Source organism: Cheilinus undulatus, linkage group 7 (assembly GCF_018320785.1).
Source record: "Cheilinus undulatus linkage group 7, ASM1832078v1, whole genome shotgun sequence".
In the NCBI taxonomy this organism is placed as follows: domain Eukaryota; kingdom Metazoa; phylum Chordata; class Actinopteri; order Labriformes; family Labridae; genus Cheilinus; species Cheilinus undulatus.
The window spans coordinates 52,228,078-52,249,084 of NC_054871.1; the positions used below are offsets into that span (position 1 = coordinate 52,228,078).

At 41.7% G+C, this 21,007-nt stretch overlaps 1 protein-coding gene across 1 annotated transcript in view; it reads left to right on the forward strand.

Moving 5' to 3' along the window:
- Positions 1-12,600: 12,600 nt before the first annotated feature.
- Positions 12,601-21,007, forward strand: part of chd1l (chromodomain helicase DNA binding protein 1-like) — a 32,451-nt gene continuing 24,044 nt past the window's right edge. Inside the window, exons 1-5 of the mRNA XM_041792293.1 lie at positions 12,601-12,810; positions 14,520-14,632; positions 15,092-15,198; positions 15,700-15,811; positions 15,890-15,921. Of these exons, the coding sequence (XP_041648227.1) occupies positions 12,717-12,810; positions 14,520-14,632; positions 15,092-15,198; positions 15,700-15,811; positions 15,890-15,921 (458 nt within the window). The 5' untranslated portion in view covers positions 12,601-12,716. The remainder of the gene's footprint in view (positions 12,811-14,519; positions 14,633-15,091; positions 15,199-15,699; positions 15,812-15,889; positions 15,922-21,007) is intronic.

Consider the following 21,007-nt stretch of genomic DNA (forward strand, 5'->3'; position numbering starts at 1 on the left):
TCAGACGTTGTTATCGACAACTTTTTGGGGCACATGGTCACTCTCTGTTTGATTCACCCCCTGTGTTGCAGGCCCCTGGCCCAGTTATTGAGGCCCTTCAGAAGTGCCATCAGGCTGTGGCCCAGGTCCAGAAAAATCCTACTGGTTCAGTTAGGGTGCAAGGTAAGTGGGCCCTTCACATCCCTGGTGGGGTGATGAAGATAGTGGCCAGCACTTGTTCACCACACTTCGCAGATCAGGCTGTGCTGTTCGAGCCCCCTGATTCTGGTCTGCCAGATGGGTTGCTGGCGTCCCCCTGTTTGGTTATAGTTGTCCGGGGTATAGCTTATATCCCGGTGGTCAATGTGGGAACCACCGATATTCTTCTGTACCCACGGACCTGTCTGGGTGCTCTCAGTGGCGCCCAAGTTGTTAGTTTGCCCAAAGGGGTAACTGAGGTAAGGCCTACAACAGCTACAATCTCCTCCCAAGCAGCCACCAGCTCAACCTTGGGGATGGCCCCACAAGTGGATCTGTCTATGTTGACAGAGGAGGAGCAGGGGGAGGTGAGGTCTGTGTTAGAGGAGTACAGTTCAGTTTTTGCAGCCCATGATGGAGACTTGGGCTGTACTAACCTCATCTCTCATGAAATTCTGCTCCTCAATGATGTCCTTGTTTGACAGAGGTACCGTCGTATCCCTCCCTCAGAGTATGAGGCTGTGAAGGCTCATATCAACCAGCTTCTTGAGGCCCAGGTCATTAAGGAGAGCAGTAGCCCTTATGCCTCGCCATTGTTTTGGTTTGGAAGACGGATGGGAGTCTGCGCTTGTGTGTAAACTACTGACTTCTGAACAGTAAAACAAGGAAGGACGCTTTCCCATTGCCTCGCATTGAGGAGAGCCTTGATGCACTTTGTGGTGCCTGCTGGTTCTCAACAATTGATCTTGCTAGTGGGTACAACCAGGTGCCAGTGTCAGAGTCAGATAGGCCTAAGACTGCTTTGTGCACCCCTTTTGGACTCTGAGTTTAATAGGATGCCCTTTGGGCTGTGTAATGCCACAAGTACGTTCCAGCGCCTGATGCAGAGAATGTTTGGAGATCACCAGGGACAGTCCCTCCTTCTGTACCTTGATGATATTGTCATTTTCTCCTCCTCTGTTTCACAACATCTGCAGCGGCTGAGAGTAGTACTTGGTCGGCTTCAGCAGGAAGGCCTGAAGGCTAAACTGGAGAAGTGCACCTTCTTCCAGAAGGAAGTTAAGTACTTGGGCCATGCTATTTCAAGTGAGGGGGTCTCCACAGACCCAGAGAAGGTCGAGGCTGTGTCCAAATGGAAACGGCCCCGTCACGTTTCAGAGCTACGCTCCTTTTTGGGTTTCGCCAGCTACTATCAGCGTTTTGTCGAGGGCTTTGCACAATTGGCCAGCCCTTTGCATAAGTTAGTGGCTGAGCTTACAAGCAAAAAGCCCAGAAAAGGTTCTGAGCAGGCTCTGGGTGCTTCCTGGACGTCACAGTGTGAGGCCAGTTTTGAGGCCTTGAAGTCAAGGTTGGTGTTGGCTCCTGTGCTGACTTACGCTGACTTTTCCCATCCCTTTATTTTGGAAGTTGACACCAGTTATAGTGGTCTTAGGGCAGTGTTATCACAGGAGACAGACAGAGGCATTCCGCCTGTAGCTTATGCCCGTCGTGGTCTCCGGCCAATCGAGCACAACATGGATAATTACAGCTCCATGAAGTTGGAGTTTTTGGCATTAAAGTGAGCTATGACGGAAAAGTTCCAGGAATATCTGTTGGGGCATTATGTTTGGTTTTCACAGATAACAACCCGTTGAGCTACCTGCAGTCCACCAAGCTTGGAGCCACTGAGCACCGTTGGGCTGCCCAGCTGGCTGCGTTTGACTTTGATATTAAGTATCATTCAGGTCGCAGTAATCGGAATGCCGATGCACTCTCTCAGCAGTATTTATCTGGGTCTGACTTGGCTGAGGGGGTTGTGCCAGGCACCTCAGTCCCCAATGCCCTCTAGTGTGCAGCACGTCCAGACTCGAGAGTGGTGGCGACCCAGGGTGTAGTATCTGTTTTTCCATCTCACTCCTCTGCTGACCTCTGTGCCCTGCAGGAGGCAGATCCCTTTTTGAGAGAGGTTTTGGTGTTTTGGCGGAGGCAGGCTAAACCAACACCAGCGGAGAGGCCGCAGGTTTCTAAACCAGCGGTGGCACTGTTGCGTCAGTGGGACCGTTTGGTTAAAAGAGAGGGTGTGCTTCACCGACAGGTCTCCCTGCCTGATGGTGGGGATGAATTCCTCCAGCTGGTTCTGCCCGCGGTCCTTAAGCAAGAGACCATGAACTGCTTGTATCAGGAGCATGGCCACCAGGGCATTGACCGGACCACTGACCTGGAGAGGCAGCACTGCTACTGGCAGGGGATGTCTTCGGACATCAAACGGTGGGTCCAAGAGTGCGAGCACTGTCAGGTTGCAAAAGACTCTGGGTCAGTGCCACATAGTTTCATGGGTCACTTGCTTGCCTCGGAGCCCAATGAAATCTTGGCCATTGATTTCACCCTGCTTGAGCCATCCTGCAATGGCGTTGAAAACGTCCTTGTTATGACAGATGTTTTTAGTAAGTACACTGTAGCTGTCCCTACACGGGACCAACGGGCCTCTACTGTGGCCCATGTCCTCTTGACAGAGTGGTTCTATAAATTTGGTGTTCCAAGCCATCTTTATTCAGACCAGGGTAGGAGCTTTGAGAGTGCTCTGCTCCATCAGCTCTGCTGCATATACGAGGTTACAAAGTCTCACACTGCCCCATACCACCCAGTGGGCAACGGGCAGTGCGAGCGATTTAACCGAACTCTCCACAACCTCCTACGCACTCTTCCAGTCTCCAGGAAACGGGACTGGGTCTCCTGTTTGCCTCAGGTGTTGTTTTCATATAATACCACACCCCATCAGGGCGCAGGAGAGTCGCCTTTCTACCTGATGTTTGGCAGAGAACCTCGTCTCCCCATAGATTTCCTTCTAGGGCGAGTCCAGAATCCTGTACGTGGGGAAGTACAGGATTGGGTTGTTGAGCACCAAGCCAGACTTCAGGTGGCTTTTGAGGGTGCTCGGGAATGATTGTTGGCTGCTGCTGAACGTTGCAAGGAGCGTCATGACCAGCGAGTTCGTGATGCACCTTTACCAGTGGGCCAGTTGGTGTATCTAAGAGATCACAGTGTTTGGGGTCGTCATAAAATCCAGGACATCTGGAGCCCCGTAGTCCATCAGGTATTAAAAGCCCCAGTGAATCAAGGAGCAGTCTACACTGTCACTCCAGTGCAGGACTTGCGTCAGGCGCGAACTGTTGATAGGGACATGCTGAAAGCTGTTCTTAGGCCTGAGCCCCTAGCTCCCCCTCCAAGGGCCCCCTTGCTTTGCAGCCCGGAACAGGTGGAGGACAACTCCCTTAGTGATGGTGACTTGTGGCTCTTGGTACCCGAAACACCAATGCCGCCTGCCTCTGTACCATGCTCTGTAGGTCCGAGTAGTTCCTCTGCTGTAACACAATCAGAGGTTCAGACTAGTTCAAATGCACTTCCTGTATCAAGAAGCATTGTAACACCGGTTTATTCGTTGTCCCCATCAGAGCAACCTGGTACCAGTCAGCAGGTTTTGTGTCAGACTGCTCGCTCTACAGCTGGTCACCATTCTAACGTTCACCATCTTCCCTTGCCTGCAGGCCAGCATGGTAGTCCATCACAGCCTGTGTCTAATGCCCAAATAGCCATTTTCAGACCCTGGTGTTAGCATCTGCTCTTTGGTTCATCGTCGGGGCGACGATGCAAAATCTGGGGGTAGATGTGGCAAGATAGAATTACACTCCCTCGGCAAGGGGCAGTGTGGCTACTAATTACGGGTGGTTCCCTATAAATACACCTAGTTGGCCCCTCCCTCTTTCTTTTCGCTTCCTCTTCCTCCCTCACGGAGCCGACAGCGGTGTGTTGGTGTCTGCAGCACAGGTCGGGGTTTACACTCAGCAGTGTGGTGTGACTGGGAGCTGGGCGGTCTCCTGGGGTCTGTGTGGTCGCGGTGTGTCTCCTACGGCCCTTGTTAGTGGAGTCCCGGGCTGCAAGCTTTACTCCTGCTGCTGCCGAACGTGTCCATCCTGCTCTCCATGCGCGGCCGTCATCTGCCGCTGCTTCTAGCTGCTGTCTTGGTTCTTTGTTGGCTCTTAGTGGACTTTTTAACAGACGTCTTTAAGGACCTCTTAGTGGACTCACATTTGCTGTTATGATAATATCGTGTAAATGATCCAGTGCCACTCCAGCGCCATCACGAGCCCTGAACATTTTTAATAAGCCCATCAATGTAACAGATCATCAACTCCTGCTCTCCTCTAACCTCTGCGCCCCTCATTCTGAAACCGTCCAGCCTCACTTTGGTGCTCTCTCTCTCTCTCTCTCTCTCTCTCCTTGCCCACCCCCAGCATATGCACACTGTGAGCCCATCAAGACGTTTAGAGAACACAAGTTTTCTTTTTCCTCGTTCACACAGCTCTTAACGGACAGGATGTAGAGATAGAGACCTGCGTCAGACAGCTAACACCCTTCCTGCCCATTCCCCCTGATTTCCTGCTCCTTAACACCTGCTGGTGCGGTGTGTGCCATCCCTCTCTCTCACCTTACCGCACAACATGCGTGTCCAATTCCTCCTAAAGTCTGACCATCCATGTAATGAACAGAATGACAGAAGCTGTGTTCAGGTTAAGAAATTATAATACTGCGTTCACTTAAGCACTGCCCTTGACAAGTAAGGTTTTTTTCACTGTTCTAAACCAAGTCTTCTCACTGAATGAAGCACGAAAAAAAAGTCTCACATCCTCGTCAGCTATAACACTCCAAAAACATCGGCAGCTGGCGGCCTGGACTAATTAACCGGGCAATATTGTTAAGAGTAACATCAGGGTGATATTTACAGACTACATCCTTTGTTTTTTAAGCTGTAGGTAGAATTATTTTCCTGGTCATGTTCGCGAGTGCCAAAGAGCGCAGTGCTCCATCAGCTCTCTCTAAGAGTTCGTTTTTACTCTGTTTGCTCCTCTCTGTTCCTGTCCTTGTCCGTAAATTAAATGCTTTATGAAAAGAGGCCAATTTTTATGGATAGAAGGAATTTCCCCTCAAATAACAGACTGTTGGCTCAGAATCTCTGTGCCAGTGTCCCTTCCTGTGCGTCAGAGCAGTAGAGACGCTGATACTGTCTGTAGCACTATGAGGAGCGTTAAAGCTTCCGTGCACATTTATAGACTGTGCCTTGTTTACTAACTTAAACAGTTTTAGTGCAAAAATTAAATTCAGACCTGATCCCAACGCAGCCATCTAACTCAGTTCTTTTAGTAGAGCTAACAGGATAATTCTGGTTAAAAACTGCTGCAGGTGCTCTTGAAATATGTCTGTAATTAATTATTTCCTAAAGTGTTTATAACCCTACGTTTCTGACACTGTTTTTGGCATTTTTGACAATGTAAATCCAGTGTGGTGGGTAAGTTCATCAGTCAGAGGAGGAGCCATGGGGGGGCTTGTGGGGTCTATGCCCCTAATGTTAACTCAAAAGCTCAGAATCTTTACCTCTGGTGAAAGTACGTTATCTCTGATTACTGATGAATGTAAAAAGAACTATCTTGGATTTTGATAACAGATTAACCCTGCTGATCACAACATGGAAATTTCATTCTTGTTGCCAAACTGAAAAAACCCAAATCAGATGGTTTTTTTTCTTTGAAAAGCTTAAAAGCACATGCTACAGAATAAATAAAAACCTTACATTAATATTTCTGCATTTTTTAAGAAATGACAACAGCTGCAGTACCTCCCTAGACGGGTATTTTGAGTGTAATTCAGCTGCCAAAAGAGGGAACACAACATAAATAAAGTTAAAGACAAATTTGATTAATTGTCCCATTATTATTTATATTTGTATCGATATCGTGATAATATCATTATCGTGACATTTTTTTGCCCACAATAATCGTGCAGTGAAAATCTGATATCCTGACAGCCCTAGGTTAGATGTTTCATTTTATCCAAGTGTAAAACATGACTTCAGAATTCAGCGAAACAGAAAAAAATGCCTTTCCCTTTACATTTTATATTTTCGTCGACTTCATTTACAGAAGATTTCATCATCTAAAATGTTGTGAAATTTCATCAATAGACAAAAAATTAAAACAATTAAGATGACTAAATTATGACTAAAACTAAAATGTATTCTAGGCAAAAGACTATAACTAAAACTAAATTAAAAAGTGCTGTCAAAATTAACACTGAATGGTACTGAAAGTGCAAATACAAACCGTTTCAATACAAGAAATGAAAAAAACAAAAGGAATAATAATAATAATAAGGAAAAATTTATGGCTGTTTAAAATCTTTCCTCAACAAATATATTATGCATTTTGTAAATATGCAAAAAAGCCTATTAAGCAAATAACAGATGTCATCCAGGCTTGTTCAATATTTTCAAGTCGATAATGTAGAAAAATTTTACTGAAATTAGAATTTGTGAATTAGGCCTGTGAGAGTTCTAGCAGAGGACCAACAGGAATGAATGTTGGTGAATAATAACACTTATGTGCTCTCCTGCAATGGTTTTCCCATAATACATTGCTACTGAAAACTTACTGTTGGTTATGGACACTCCTTCCAGTATTGTGCGAGTTATGGTTCTCTCCTCGGTGTTCCACCATGAAATGGGCAGCCTCAGTATTCTCACCACCCTTGTAGAGCGCACATGTGATGGCAAACCAAATTGGTCGATGGCATCAATAAAGCTCTCCAATGCTGTAGATGCTCGATTGTTTGTTGCAGCAGACAGATAAACAATTAAACAGCTGAAGCCATCTATTCCAGCATGAACGACAAATCTCCAGCTATTGGTAAAAAAAAAAAAAAAGAACATGTAATGCATCAGATATAAATTTGAAGAAGGTTCTTACACAGCTTATTTGACACAAAGAAAGGTAGGGTACAATGATGAAAAGTTTTTGGGTGGGTGAAACGACTCAATGTATCATATGTTCAAGTATGTAAAAATACATTTGAAAAAAACAAAAAAAAAAACATATTTGTGGTTTCCATCAATGTGCCACATTGCAGTGGGTGCAGGAACAGAGTATTGCCTCCGTCTTAGTGTGCGATTCGCCATAGCTCGCACTTCAGTCCCAACTGGGTCCACTCTTCTCAAGGAGTCACGTGCTCCAATAGCAAAAAACGTTAAATCTCAAAGACCAACGACATGAACTATTAATAGTGTTTCAAAAATCAGTGTTAACACAGGTAATGCAAATTAAGGTAACCTCATTTCATTTAAACAATTCTGTTCTTTTTTAAAAATTTTTAAATTTAATTTATTTGATCATGGACAATGCACAAAAAAACATTAATCACATACAATGATAATATGTTATGTGCCTTATTTTATTGTCTTATTTTAATCACATGCATGTCTCTCCTCAACAAGAGAACATCCCATGTTAATAGGACTTCCCACCCCTCTCTTTCCCACTAGGGCAGTGGGGAGGCTCATTGCTTCGGATCCACCGCCCTAGTCCGCCCCCACCCCCAGATATTGTACCACACGTGGTTCAACATCCAGCCAAGCAGGGGGGAGGCCAACTGCTGTGGATCCCCTGCCTGGCACACCCCCAAACCCTAATTCCTCCATACCGCCACTCTGCATCAGCAGACTCTGTTGCGTCTCTCTATCAGAGGCTAGCTACTATTGTCATTGGCCACTGTAATTTCCTTTATTTTCTTGCATAAATCTTGCTTGAGGGTTGGACCAGGGTTTTATTATAGTCATATATGATTTTAGTGTTATAGTAAGTTTTTCTTTTATGATGTTCTTAACATGGTTTTAATTATTACAGTAGGTTTTCTCCTTTTATTTCTATTTATTACATTAAGCTCTGATCATCTTTTATAGTGTCTTGTATGTAATTTTTTGCACAAGCACTGACCAGACTGATTTTACGTACAGGGGCCGACATTAACGGTTGCCCAAATGCCCGGGGCAACTTCAAAAAGCAAGCAAAACTTGAAAGGACTTGCCCGATCGGGCAAGCACGACTCTGAGCTTTTCTATTCATTGATTTTATTATTTTCCTCTCTCGTTTCTGTTACTACAGAGTCCCAGAGTAACCAGATGCAGTGTGTCACTGCCTCCATTGGCTGAATGTGTCTGTTGACATGCAGACAGCTGCACAAACTTTAACTAAAAACCTTTATGAAGGTAAACACTGTCATCAGTAAAGATTCACGGTAGGTCACATCAATAAATCGGTTTCCCACATAAAGAAGACAGGCTTTAACTTCCAAATTTAAATGTTTATTATTTTAAATCCGTATTTTATTACCGTCGGATGGGCTGGACAGAGGAGCATGTAAGAGAAGAGTGCAGAGGAGGTCCGCAGGTGCTGCGTCTCTTCAGTAAGCTCATTCATTGAGGTGTGCTGTCATGTTTAATCTGAAGCTTCCCACTTCCTCGTTTTAACTTTTTCTCCAGCCACTTCCTGCCGATGCTCTCTCACACCCAGATCTTATGACAATTATGCCGATGCGACGAGCATAACTCACATGGATCACACGGGGAGATAACGCCATATCTAATGAAATTTGTCCAAACGTGGGTGTTTTATTTCAGCTTTAATGTGCTAATGATCAGAAATATTGTCAAAAGAGCAGAATTATAAAAGCAAAGCTCCAAAATGAGGCAGGGTGAAACGATGTGTCTGGAGAGCTGCAGGTGTGAGGCAGGGCTGGTTTTAGTCATTTGGAGGCCCAGAGCAAAGACCAATATGAGGACCCTCCCCCTTTAACTAAAGAACTAATTATGAGTGGAAAAAAAAAATAGAAAGCATCTCTTTTATGTTAATAAAGTCACAAAACTCCAGTAAATTCCCCAGTGTGAGATATAAATACCCAAATAGCCAACCATCATTCATCATTTTCTTTGAAAAGCATCTCAGAGCTCAAACTCAGCTCATTCTAATATCTTAAAAATCTTTAGGCCAGGTGAACTTTCATAACTCTGGTGATGGGCCAAAGACTGGTATCTCCAAAATGACCACTTTTCAGGGAATGAAAAGTTTATAATTTATAAAAATGATATAACTATGGTGTATAAAAACAAGCTAAAATCATGAAAAATTGAGATACAAGGTTTTAGCCTGATGTCAGTGATAAATAAAATAAATATATGCTCATTATCAGTGACATATTGGTTCTTCTGACTCTATACAGGCATTTGTATCCCGTTTACCTCATAATTATCCACCAATCCTCTCTTTTATTTCATTTCAACTACAGATGAACTGATCTATCATCTACCTTACATTCCTGGTTTATATTGTGGCTCTGGCTAAAGTATTTTTTAGACAATGTGGCTCTTTGGTAAAATAGGGTTGAGTACCACTGGTCTAACTGTTACAGTTACACGGTGGAAGTGTGAAATAGCACTTTAAAGGGGCGCTCTGTAGTTTTGGGGAAGACATTTTTAATCTGACAAGAAAAATCTTAATTGGTTGATTTTCACATGTTGGCAAAATTTCTTCAGTTTCATGATGAATAAACCAAATAAAAACAGAAGAAAAGCATCATTTTATTCTTGGTGCATATGTAGCAGACCCCACCACCTCTCTAGTGTCAGTGTGTTACTGGCCTCATTTTCCTCTAAGAATAGTTGGTTTCATCAGTTACGAAAAAAATATTTCTGAGTTTGTATTATTACCTTATTGGTATTGTAGATATGAGATTCCTGAGTTTAAATTTCTTCGGAAAACAACCTGGTGCAGCTTTCACATTGCACTGATCTGTACAAAGTTAAATTTAATTTTCAGTGGGCTAACACATAGCTAATAAATACAGTTGTCTTAATAAAGAAGTGTTGTGTATTGATTTCCACAGTTGACAGGCAATGGATTTTAGTTCTAAGTATGTTGTGAGCAAAATGTGTGCACTTGACAGCCAGAAAATGTACCTCCTAGACAGGGCAAGTAGGAATTTAGATGGGGCAAGTAGATTTGGGAAGCACTTGCCCGAAGGGGCAAGTAGGAAAAAAACCTTAACGTCGGACCCTGATGTATCATGTATGTCCTGTATGTCATGTATGTGGATGATGTAACTAGGGTTGCCAACTTTCTCACAAGCAATTAAGGGACAGAAATTTTTAACCAGTGGGCGGTGCCAAGACCAGGGGTGCAACTACCTACTTTCTGAGGGGTATGCAGATACATCACAGCGCCCCCCATTCCTCGCACGTTCCTCCATCCGACGGTAATAATATACAAGTTTTCATTTGAATTTGGCAGTTAAAGTCTGTCTTCTTTGTGTGGACTTAGATTTATTGATATGACTTGTTGCAGTCTTTAGGCTACTGCTGACAGTTTTCACCTTTATAGAGGATTTCAGGAGGATTTTTTAAAAGTAATCCTTATAAGAGTCACGATTCAAATGAACACACCCACGTGCGCGAGGGGGTGCGCACTGGAGCGCCTATAGTGTGTGTGTGTTGGGGACGAAAGGAGGGGAGGTGAAGGAGCAGAGGGGCGTCTAATCCGAGACATGCCTCTTTTCAGAGGCGCAAAAAGTGGGTATGCACTATATGCGGTGCATAGGGTGGTAAGAGTGCAGTAGCAGTCAACAGTTCAACATACGGGACAGAGACCATCCCATATGGGAAAAACCAATTTAGTCCAGTATACGGGATGTCCTGGCTAATACGGGACAGTTGGCATCCCTAGATGTAACTGATGACTCCCTGTCCATGAAAACAAGAGGCATTATGGGCCAAAAACAAATACAGTTACCTAAACCTTAATCATCCTTGTAACACTGACACCAATTTTGTATGAAAAGCACTATACAAATACATTTTATTCTATTTTTATTATTTAGGTCTAACAGAGAGACTACACTGATTGAGCTTACAGAGGACTTGCCACATTCTTATAAGGATCCACTTTATATCAAACTCAGTGCAGAATACATGTCCGACTTTCTGAACCAACAAACAAACAAAACAAAACAAAAATTCTGAAAATGATCTTGGAAAGACAGATGATATGTTTTTGTTTTGTTTTTTAATGATGTCTGTACTGCTGTCAAATTATGTTTTGCCATACATGTCATTGTTATATGTTACCTAGGTTAGGTTTGTAACATGGCGATCTATAGGACAGGATGTTATTATCATTGTACGTACTGGACTCACGAGCTTATGCTTATTCTGACATAGGTATCTGTGATGGCAGAGTACGCAGCCAGGCTTTCTAGGATGATCCATGTTCCCCAGAATAGCCTCCACCTTCCTCATTCTTCTCCACCTCATCCACCAATGAGCTCAACTTGATTCTGACCACAGAGCCAGCTTTTTTCACCAGTTTGTCCAGATGCCTTGCATCCTTGTGTTTTACACTGCCTCCCCAGCAGACTGCAGCATAAAACAAAACACTTGCCACCAAAGACTGATAAAACATCTGCAGCATCTTACTGCAGATGTCTATTGATCGGAGTCTTCTCAGGCAAAAGAGGTGGCTCTGCCCCTTTTTGTAGATGAAGTCTATGTTTTTAGACCAGTCCAACTTATCATCCAGGTGTACACCTAAATATTTATACAATGTCACTACCTGGATGTCCACGCCATAAGTGTTCACTGGTTGAAGAGGGAGTTTGGATCTGCGTAAATCTATGATCATTTCCTTTGTCTCTGAGGTGTTGAGTAGGAGGCAGTTTTTGTGACTCCAGTCACTGAGGGCACTTATCAGATCTCTGTATTCACCTTCTTGTCCATTTCTGATACATGCCACAATAGCAGTGTCATCCGAGTATTTCTGGATGTGGCAGGACTCAGTGCTGTATTTGAAGTCTGATGTATACAGTGTGAACAGGAATGGAGCCAGGACTGTCCCTTGTGGAGCCCCTGTCCTGCTCATTAATGTCCCAGAAACACAGTTTCCAGCCTGACAAACTGTGGCCTTCCTGTCAGGTAATTTGTGATCCAAGATCCTTAATGATCCTAAATAAAGAAAAATAATAAATAAAAGTAGCTGCTCAGTACTTTGAGTAAACTTTAGCTTACTTTTAGCTTACCTCCAGTGCATCCAGGTACTCTAGATTTCTTTACTAAAAGGCCAGGGATAAAATTAAACAGAGTTTGACTTTACTGTCATCTAAATTTCGGACAGCAGAAGAAAAACATTTGCCAAACCAAAAAGTAACTTTCGTACCTCAAAATCAGTTTTTTTCCCTTTTTTTTTGGGGAGAGCTTCTGAGGTGTGGAAGTATTACTACTCTTTTTCAGCAGGCAGAGAGAGAATCCTTCTGAGCATGTGCAGAGTTAGTTTCATCACTCTAGCTTGTTTCTGATTGGAGGAAGTGAGTGTGCTACAATTGCCCCTGGTCTCCCCTACTGTTACTTTTCCTTAAGTACATCTTAAACAAAGAAACTGTTCTTTTTCTTGACTCTGATAGTCTCCTTCTTTTTGCTAATGCTTAAAAAAAAATGCGCGGCTCTGTCCAACAGCGACAGAAGCGCGCGCCTTTATTCCAGGTCCACGTGACCTAGTCAGGAAGTGCAGTCGGACTTTTCACAGCAGCAGAGGTGTTTGCCTGAACATGTTTACACAGCAGCGGACAGTGCTTCTGTGTTAATCCATTGAGAAGTCTCTGTACTTTATAAAAAGACATTATTTACTGTGAACATGACGGACATTGTATCAAGAATAAGAAACAGCGTGGGACCAAAACAGAAGACTGCTGTTAGCCAGCGCGACCTGAACAAGTTTGGTTTAAGAGGTAACTGTGGCGTTTACGAGGCGAACTTTACACTGCAGTAATTATGAAAGACAGCCTTAAACAGCAGGAGCTATTACATATGAAATAACCCAGCCCTTTACAGTTTTAAAGGTAGACTCATTTTTCGGTTATTTCATTCATCTCTTCCGGTGTTATGGTGTAAACGGTTACCGTGCTAACTAGGGACCTCGTCTGTGGTTGTCAAAGTTACTACAGACTTACGAGACAGAACTAACAATGACGAAGGTCTCATGTCTTTATTGTATTAAATTTAAAATTCAGAAATGGAGTGAACTCAACTAAAATGGGCTGGTTTTCGATAAATCATATAGTTGACAATTAAATATGGACACGATTTAATGATATTTCTATAAATGGCCATAGGTCCTTTGAAATTCTCGTTATGAGTCAGTTTTGCCATTATTTTGGGATTTCACCACTGGCTGTACATTTTCTTTTTCTTTTTTTTTTTTTTTTTTGATTAACTCAGTTTTCCCTTTATAACGATTAATTCACATTTTTTTTCCTAAAGGCTTGGACTCATTTATCTGGCAAGCTTGAGATAATATATTAGTTTTCTTCTGATAGAAAGATTATTTTTTTTTAGAGATCTTTAAAAACAATGATCAAAATTAACTCTATTTAGAGAAAAGAACATTGTTATCCAGAGATGCTTGAATAGATTAGTCAAGATATTGAAGGGGCAGTCAACAGTTACTCCTTATATATAGGAAAACAGAATAAAATCAAATGCTGGGATGTGTCCTCCTAGAGCTTCCATAGAAAGTAAATGGTTCAATCAGGGGTGTCAAACTTAGATTGTGTCAGGGGCCAGATGTGCTTCAGTGAGATGTACTGAGGGCCAGATTTTTTGGCCAAGGGTGTCAAAGTCAATCACAGATTTTGAATTTAGGTGTTACCTGAGAGCTCAACAGGGTCACCATTTAACCGTAAACTCTCAACTTCATTTTCATCAGTAATGAAATATGAAAGAAAATAAACAACAGTTGATGATAAATCATTTTGAGATCAGAAAAAGTCAAACTGATAAGTTTTTAGGCTCAAAATCTGAGATTTAAAAGTCAAACTTATCAGTTCAAAGGTAAAAAGACAAAATTTAAATGCAAAAAGTTGTTTTAAAAAGCTACATATATGATAGTAAGTCAAAGTCATGAGATAGGAGTTGAAAAGGTCAAAATATGACTTAAAATTTTAAATTGTGAATCTAAAACAACAAAATATGAAATTAAAAAGTCAAAATCACAACTAAAGTCAGAACTGTGAAATGCCAAATTGAAAATATGAAATGTAAACATAGATTCATATCTTCTCCCACCTTCCGGACTCTTTATCTAATTATTTTTACTCTACTCTTTTATATGTTTATGATTTAAGGGGGGTATTTAAAATCATCAAGGTTAAATGTACATGAAAGAAGTCTGCAGACATCACACTGGTGGGCCAGTTTTAATGGAATTGTGGTATGATTTTGGGGGACTTGTGCAACCGTTTCACAGGCTAGATTTGGCCCCCGGGCCTTGAGTTTGACACCTCTGGGTTAAGTAGTGATTTAATAGTTATCACACATTGACATAGCAAACTATGTTAAAGTGAGTGAATGTATTAAGAGTGCTCTTGTGCAGTGAATGAATAAATCAAAGCTGTTTTTTTAGTGTTTCTTTCTAATGATGTGTGTCTCCCCCTCTCAGGGATCCAGCTGAGGTCCTACCAGCTGGATGGGGTGCAGTGGTTGACCCAGTGTCTGAAGAACCAGCAGGGATGTATTTTAGGAGATGAGATGGGTCTGGGGAAAACCTGTCAGGTGTGTGACCCTCTGTAACTGATCATCTCAGCTGTCCAGTAAGACAGGGGTGTTCACACTTCATTTGCCCAAGGCACACTGAGGATCAAACCAAAATCTCAGGACCACTGCATATGTTCATCCACGCAAAATAGTCTCTTTAACATGTGGAAAAGTATCTTTAGTTATTGTCATGTGTAGTTATAACATGGTTGTACAAATTCCAAAGGCACACCAGAAATTGCCTCAAGGCAAATCAGTGCACCTTGCCACACCATTAGAGAACCTCTGCAGTAATACATCCATGTACAGATAAAGTGGTTGGTTTATACAGCAACTTGGACTAGTGTCTGTAACAGAGACTTATCTTTTCAGTTTTATGTTACAGTTTTTTTTTGCTTAATCAATAGATGGATCAAGGGCTGTTGTGTGGAAATGTGTCAAGGCTAAATTTAGATTCCTGGTTTAATCTTTCCTCAGACCATTTCTCTGCTGGTGTACATGTCAGGAGCTCTGAGTCAGAAAGGCCCGTTCTTGGTGCTGAGTCCACTCTCTGTCATGGATAACTGGAGGAAGGAGCTGGAGTGGTATGATCTCTGTTTTCTGTATCGGTATCCATAATATTACCATGTTCAATGCAGACTATATATCGTCCCACAACCACAAGGATGAAGGAAGGTGGGTTCAACCCCCAGTGTTTGCGCTGCACGTCAATATGTCCTTGGACAGGACACTTAACCCCAGTTTGCTCCCACTGCTTTGGCGGTGGTATTTAAATGGGTGTAGATGCCTTTGAATGGGATTTGCTAATACTGATGGTCAGTCCTCCATAGCAATGGATTTTTCTGATTCTTAGGAGGATTGTGGACAGGCCAGGGGTACATATTTTTGTTACAAAAGTCTGAAAAAGTGTGCTTTGCATAATATGTGACCATTAAAAAAAAGGCTTTAGCTATTTCACTCTGTCTATAGTGAAACAGTTTAATGTCTGAGTTTCACATTCTGAATTAAAGCACTGACATAAATGAACTTTTCCATGGTGTTCTAATTGATGGAGATGTTGTTTTGCTCTAAATTTGTGTTTTCAGCTTCGCCCCGTCTCTGACTGTGCTGTGTTACAAAGGAGACAAAGAAACTCGAGCTGAGATTCAGAAAGAAGCAGACACAAACGACTTCCATGTTCTTCTTACCACATATGAGGTCTGTCCCTGCTTCATCAGACCAGAATAACTTCACCTTTCTTCTGTATTCAGCTGACACAGTCTCTTTTATTTACAGCTGTGTCTCAAAGACGCTTCATTCCTGAGACGGTGAGTGTGATGAACAGGATCTAGGTTCCTTAACATACATAGGAACTTTCTGTCCAAAGGGTACTGTATTTTTTAATTCCCATTTGATTTGGCTTTGGTTTGTCTTTAAATTTGGGTGGGCCATAGGGGTGTGACGAGATCTCGTGCCACGAGATCTCGCGAGATCAAAACACCACGAGATTTCTCGTTGCGGAAAAATCAATCTCGCGAGATCAATGTTGTGCAGACACTTGGAGCAGCAGCTCTCCTTACAGAAGAAGATACCAAACTGAAAGTTATAAAAGATCACAAAGATGCCCTGGACACTATAAACTGTTGGTGAGAGAGCAAATGAGGAAATGGAGCTGATCCTGTATCCAACCTCCCACACCCCCTCGTGCGCTACTTGAGCCGCACATTATCCGCCTATGCATAATCACGTGCATGCATGTGAATTGATAAAATGCTGCAGGTGAAAGCTTGAGCTTTCTCCATGAGGAGAATACAGCGTTTATTTAGCTCGTCTATGCGCGCAAACACGCTGGTAGTGCCGCTGTTTGTGACTTTGTAATTTTGAGTCGCTGCTTCGTCATGTCATCCATCAGCTGTTGGCTGTGCCTATCATCAGTCAGAAGCTTAACACGAGTAGTGCAACAGGTCTGCATACTGCAGGGGTAAACTTAGCAAAACAAACTCTGTATGAGCGCCATTGAGTAGCTCCAAAAAGCGAAGTTAGAGCTCCAGTTAAATGCGCCTTGTTTGCTGTCTGACAGCAGACAGAGCAGAGAGACACACTCGCTCACAAATGCACACACATTAACACACGCTCATCTGTGTGTCGTGTCCAACACTGTCAAAGCTCATATGAGAAAGACCACAAAACGATAAGATAATCTATTTCTTTAAATTACAGCAAACGTGTTATTGACAGAAATATTTCTTTTTAGTGTTTAAAATATGGATGTCCTTAAAGAGGATGAGAAATTGTTTGATTTTACTGATGCAGCTCTTTATATTTCAGTCTGTTGTAAACAGTGCTTAAAGTACTTTTAAAATAATCTACATTTTTTTATTATATGTAATTAAGTATAATAATATTATACTGTTTTTGATATTATTAAAAATAGTTATTGTAATTGTAGCGATGAGAGCATAGTGTAGTAAATTAAAGATTTTGTAGACTATTAAAATGAAAGGTTTGATTTGAAGAGCATTAAAATGTACAGTTTGAGTCAAAGTTAGACAAAACATACTCTTTGGAAGCATTAATAGCCTATTCAGTACTTAATTCAAAGATTTTTGAATAGACCTGAATGCGTTGTAATTATCACTTTTAGTTGTATAAAGGACATATTATCCACTCATGAATTTTTTTTCCAAAATTGAAAAAAAGTGTAAAATCTCATCTCGTCTCATCTCATGAGATAAGTGTCTCGTCACACCCCTAGTGGGCCATTATTATTAAACAGATGTCATACACTGTCCAATCCAGCCTTCTGAGCAGCAGCTCACACTCTAGCAGCATTATGACAGAATGTTTGTTACCCTCCAGTTCTTACTTTGCAACATTCTGCTCTTTCTATATGCCGTCTGTGGGCTGTTGCTCTGATGGATGTAAAATAAACATGTGTAATAGATATTTGGGACAGGCTCTGTCCTGTTCTGCATTCATGACACACACCTCACTTATGCCCATAAATCACTGAATGAAGCCGTAGACGGATATTTAAATTAAACGCACCTGATTCTGACACTGTTAGAATGATTTTGGGTGTAACAGTTGAAAAGGTCTGGGTTCTGTGGTTTTAAACCGACAGCTACAGTCTGTTCCAGGTAGTGTTCTATAAAATTATTAGCCTGCCTATAAAAATCTCAGTTTGTCCCAAGTGCTGTTAAACAGAGCAAGGGTTTTTTAACACAACATCCTAGTTTACATTATTTTCCTTTGCACACAGAAACAGAATTCTTTCACAAAGACCAAAAACTACCACAGTCTAGTCGTTGGTTGTAGTTTTAGTCTCAGACTCGTCTCCTGAGGAATCCCAGCCCATTCTTCTTTGGCTAATCTCTCCAGCTCCTCCAGGTTTGATGGTCTTCTGGGATGGACCTTGATCTTCAGTTCACCCCACAGATTTTCAGTGGGATATAAGTCAGGGCTTTGGTCAGGCCTGTCAGTAAGGTTCACATTTGTTATCTGGAGGTAGTTCTTCGGCAGGAGCCATGCAGGTCCTCATGTTGGAGGACAAAGCGACGACCTGGACCCAGTCTTCCTGCTGACTGCTTCAGGTTCTCTTTCTAAATCGTCACATATCCTTTTTTTTACCCACACCAGAGTGTCATGTAAAGGGTTCCGTATCTTTGTTCGTTTCTTTCTTTGTTTGTTTGTGTACAGGATAACTCGAGAATGGAAAGGTGGATCTTCACCAAACTTTCAGGGAATATTGGGATAGTGACAGGGAAGAATCGATTAGATTTTGGTGATGATCCACGCACCCGTTAGGGTTTTCTCACACTTCGAATTTTGAACACCATAGTAATCAATGGGAGCGTGAGTTCCTCGGTGGCACTGCTTAAGCAAGGGTCTGCCGCCTCAGACAGCCATTCTAGTTCTTGATGGTTCCTTCCACCTGGACTAGGTTTCCAGTTTCAGATGCACTAAAGCATCTCCACAGCATAATCCTCCCACCATTGTGTTTCACTATAGGGACGCTGTACTTTAGGTGATACGCCTCTCCCTTCTTTTTCCAAACATCACCAACATCTCTGTGACCAAAGAGCTCTAGTTTAGGTTCATCTGACCTAAGGACATGCTTCCAGTGTCAGAATCTTTCTCCAGGTTGTCCTTAGCAGACTTCAGTCTGGCTTGAAGGTGTCTCTTCTGCAGAAGTAGGGCTGGGCAATTAATCGCAAATTAGATGAAATCGCAATACGGCCAGCTGCAATTTTCAAATCACAGAGGGTGCAATATTTCTTTAACCTAAAATTTGTGCCAATATACCAGTTTACACCTCTTTTTTTTTGCAGCAGAGATGTTATGCATGACATATGCAATCATTAAACTGATGTTTTTTTAGAATAGTCTGAAAAAAATCCTACTGTCTTCATTTTGTACATTTCTCTTATTGAATATGAGAATGATTTAAGAATAACCACTTCCGTCAATACAAAAATTCATATCCAGTTTGCAATACAAGTCAAAATCAGCACAGTAAGTTATTTTTTGGAAGTAACATAAGATTAAGAGCTTCAGAAAAAAATCGCAATATTGGGGGGAAAATTGTAATTAGAGTATTTTCCTAAATCATTCAGTCCTATGCAGAAGTGGACTTTTTCTTGGTCCATTCCTAGTCAGGGCCCTAGAGATGGTCTTCTTTGAGACTACAGTTCCTGACTTGGCTTAGTCCTTCTCTAGATTCTTGGCAGTTGTTGTGGGCTCTTTACACCCATCTCTGACTAGTTTTCTTTCCAGAGTCTCTGAAATCTTTCTTCTCCTCCCTCTGCCAGGCTTGTTCTGGACTGTGTGGCTCTCTCTGAGTTTCTTGATTATATTTCTCTCTCCAGTTCTTGACTCTTATAAACGCTGTGAGAACTTTGTAGATCCTTCTCCTGCTTTGTGAGCATCAGCTGTTCAAACTGTCCAAACTAGATTTGCACACGACCTAAATCCTGATAAAACACATTAAATAATTTATACAAATGTTAAATCTTTTTTTCCTTTTGTTTTATTGATTAAACATATTGATGATTACATTTCATGTTGATTTCTAACTGTAGTGCAGCATGGGAGGTGCTGGAGCCTAAATCTAGTTTCGTTTCTGTCCTTATTTTAGTTTCTGTGAACTGAACACTAGAGGGAGCTGTAACTCCAACACATTTAAATCTAAGGCACCAGGTAATCAGGGGCAGGCGTGTGAATGAAGGTGAAAAGTTTCCTGACCATGGGTGCGTTTCGAAAAGTCCAAAAAATTACCTCCTAAGTCCTTTCCTATTCACTTTTCCTTAACCCTGACGAGAAACATCACAGGGTCAAGGAAAGGTGGGAGTAAGAGGATAGGAAAGGAGAACTGTGGTGAGTAAGGAATCCGACTGCACTTTCTCTAGGCGGATGTTACGGACGTGATGTGTGTTTTTTGAGTAAAAACTACAATTTAATGTTGATGGACTACAAAATTCGCAACTCCCACTCGGTGCGTTCTCTGTGTTGTTATGTGCTGTGAACGCTAAAACGTCAGAGATATGAGCTCATTAAGATTTTTATATCCCAAAGTCTCTTCAGGAAGAGGAACTGTGAACATGTAGAACAGCAGAAACCTTTCTCTTAATCTGAACTTTCAACTAAGTCAATACAACGACATGAATAATGTTCAAGTCCTTTTGTTTCATAATGATATTAAATACTCTTGCTTTATTCCCTACCTAATCATTTTTTTCTTTAATTCTCTCGTCTCTGTTAAATTTATTACAGAGTCTACTCTGGTTTCATCTGCCTTTCAGCTTGTTCTGTGAAAAGCTCTATAAATTGCGTCTTCCCGGGGTAATTATGATGATAAATATGATAATCACAATATAGCAACATGCCGACTTTATCGCTTTAGTTGGTTGTGATTTACAAACTTAAAACGTTTTCTTAAATATATATTAAAATAGCAAGACAAATACAGTTTAAAATACTGACTGATTGGTTAATTATTTAAATAAAATGGAAATGAGAAGAAATGAAATCGTGATCATAAGTTGAATGACAAAGTTTTCATGTCTGTAATATTCCTCCCCTACTGCCTTCCGTTTATCACGTGTATTATACGTTTTACTGCATTTTATGGTTTAAATCGGGGTTAGTAAAGTTATTCTAGTTATTCAAGTTATTCACTTGTTCTGATGAGCGGTCAACAGGTGTGTCACTTTAAATGAAGTTTACGCAAAGCATTGTGGGTCGTCTTTTCATCTCTCCTTTGGTAAAGGATGGTCCAGTGTTTCCTAGGCTAAAGGAGATAATAAAGGAAATAATGAAGCTCCTTTCCTTACCATTTGGAAAATTCAAACAGTCCTTATCATGGCCGCCACTTAAATACTTCCAGGTTGTTTCACTCAGTTAGGAACCTTCCTA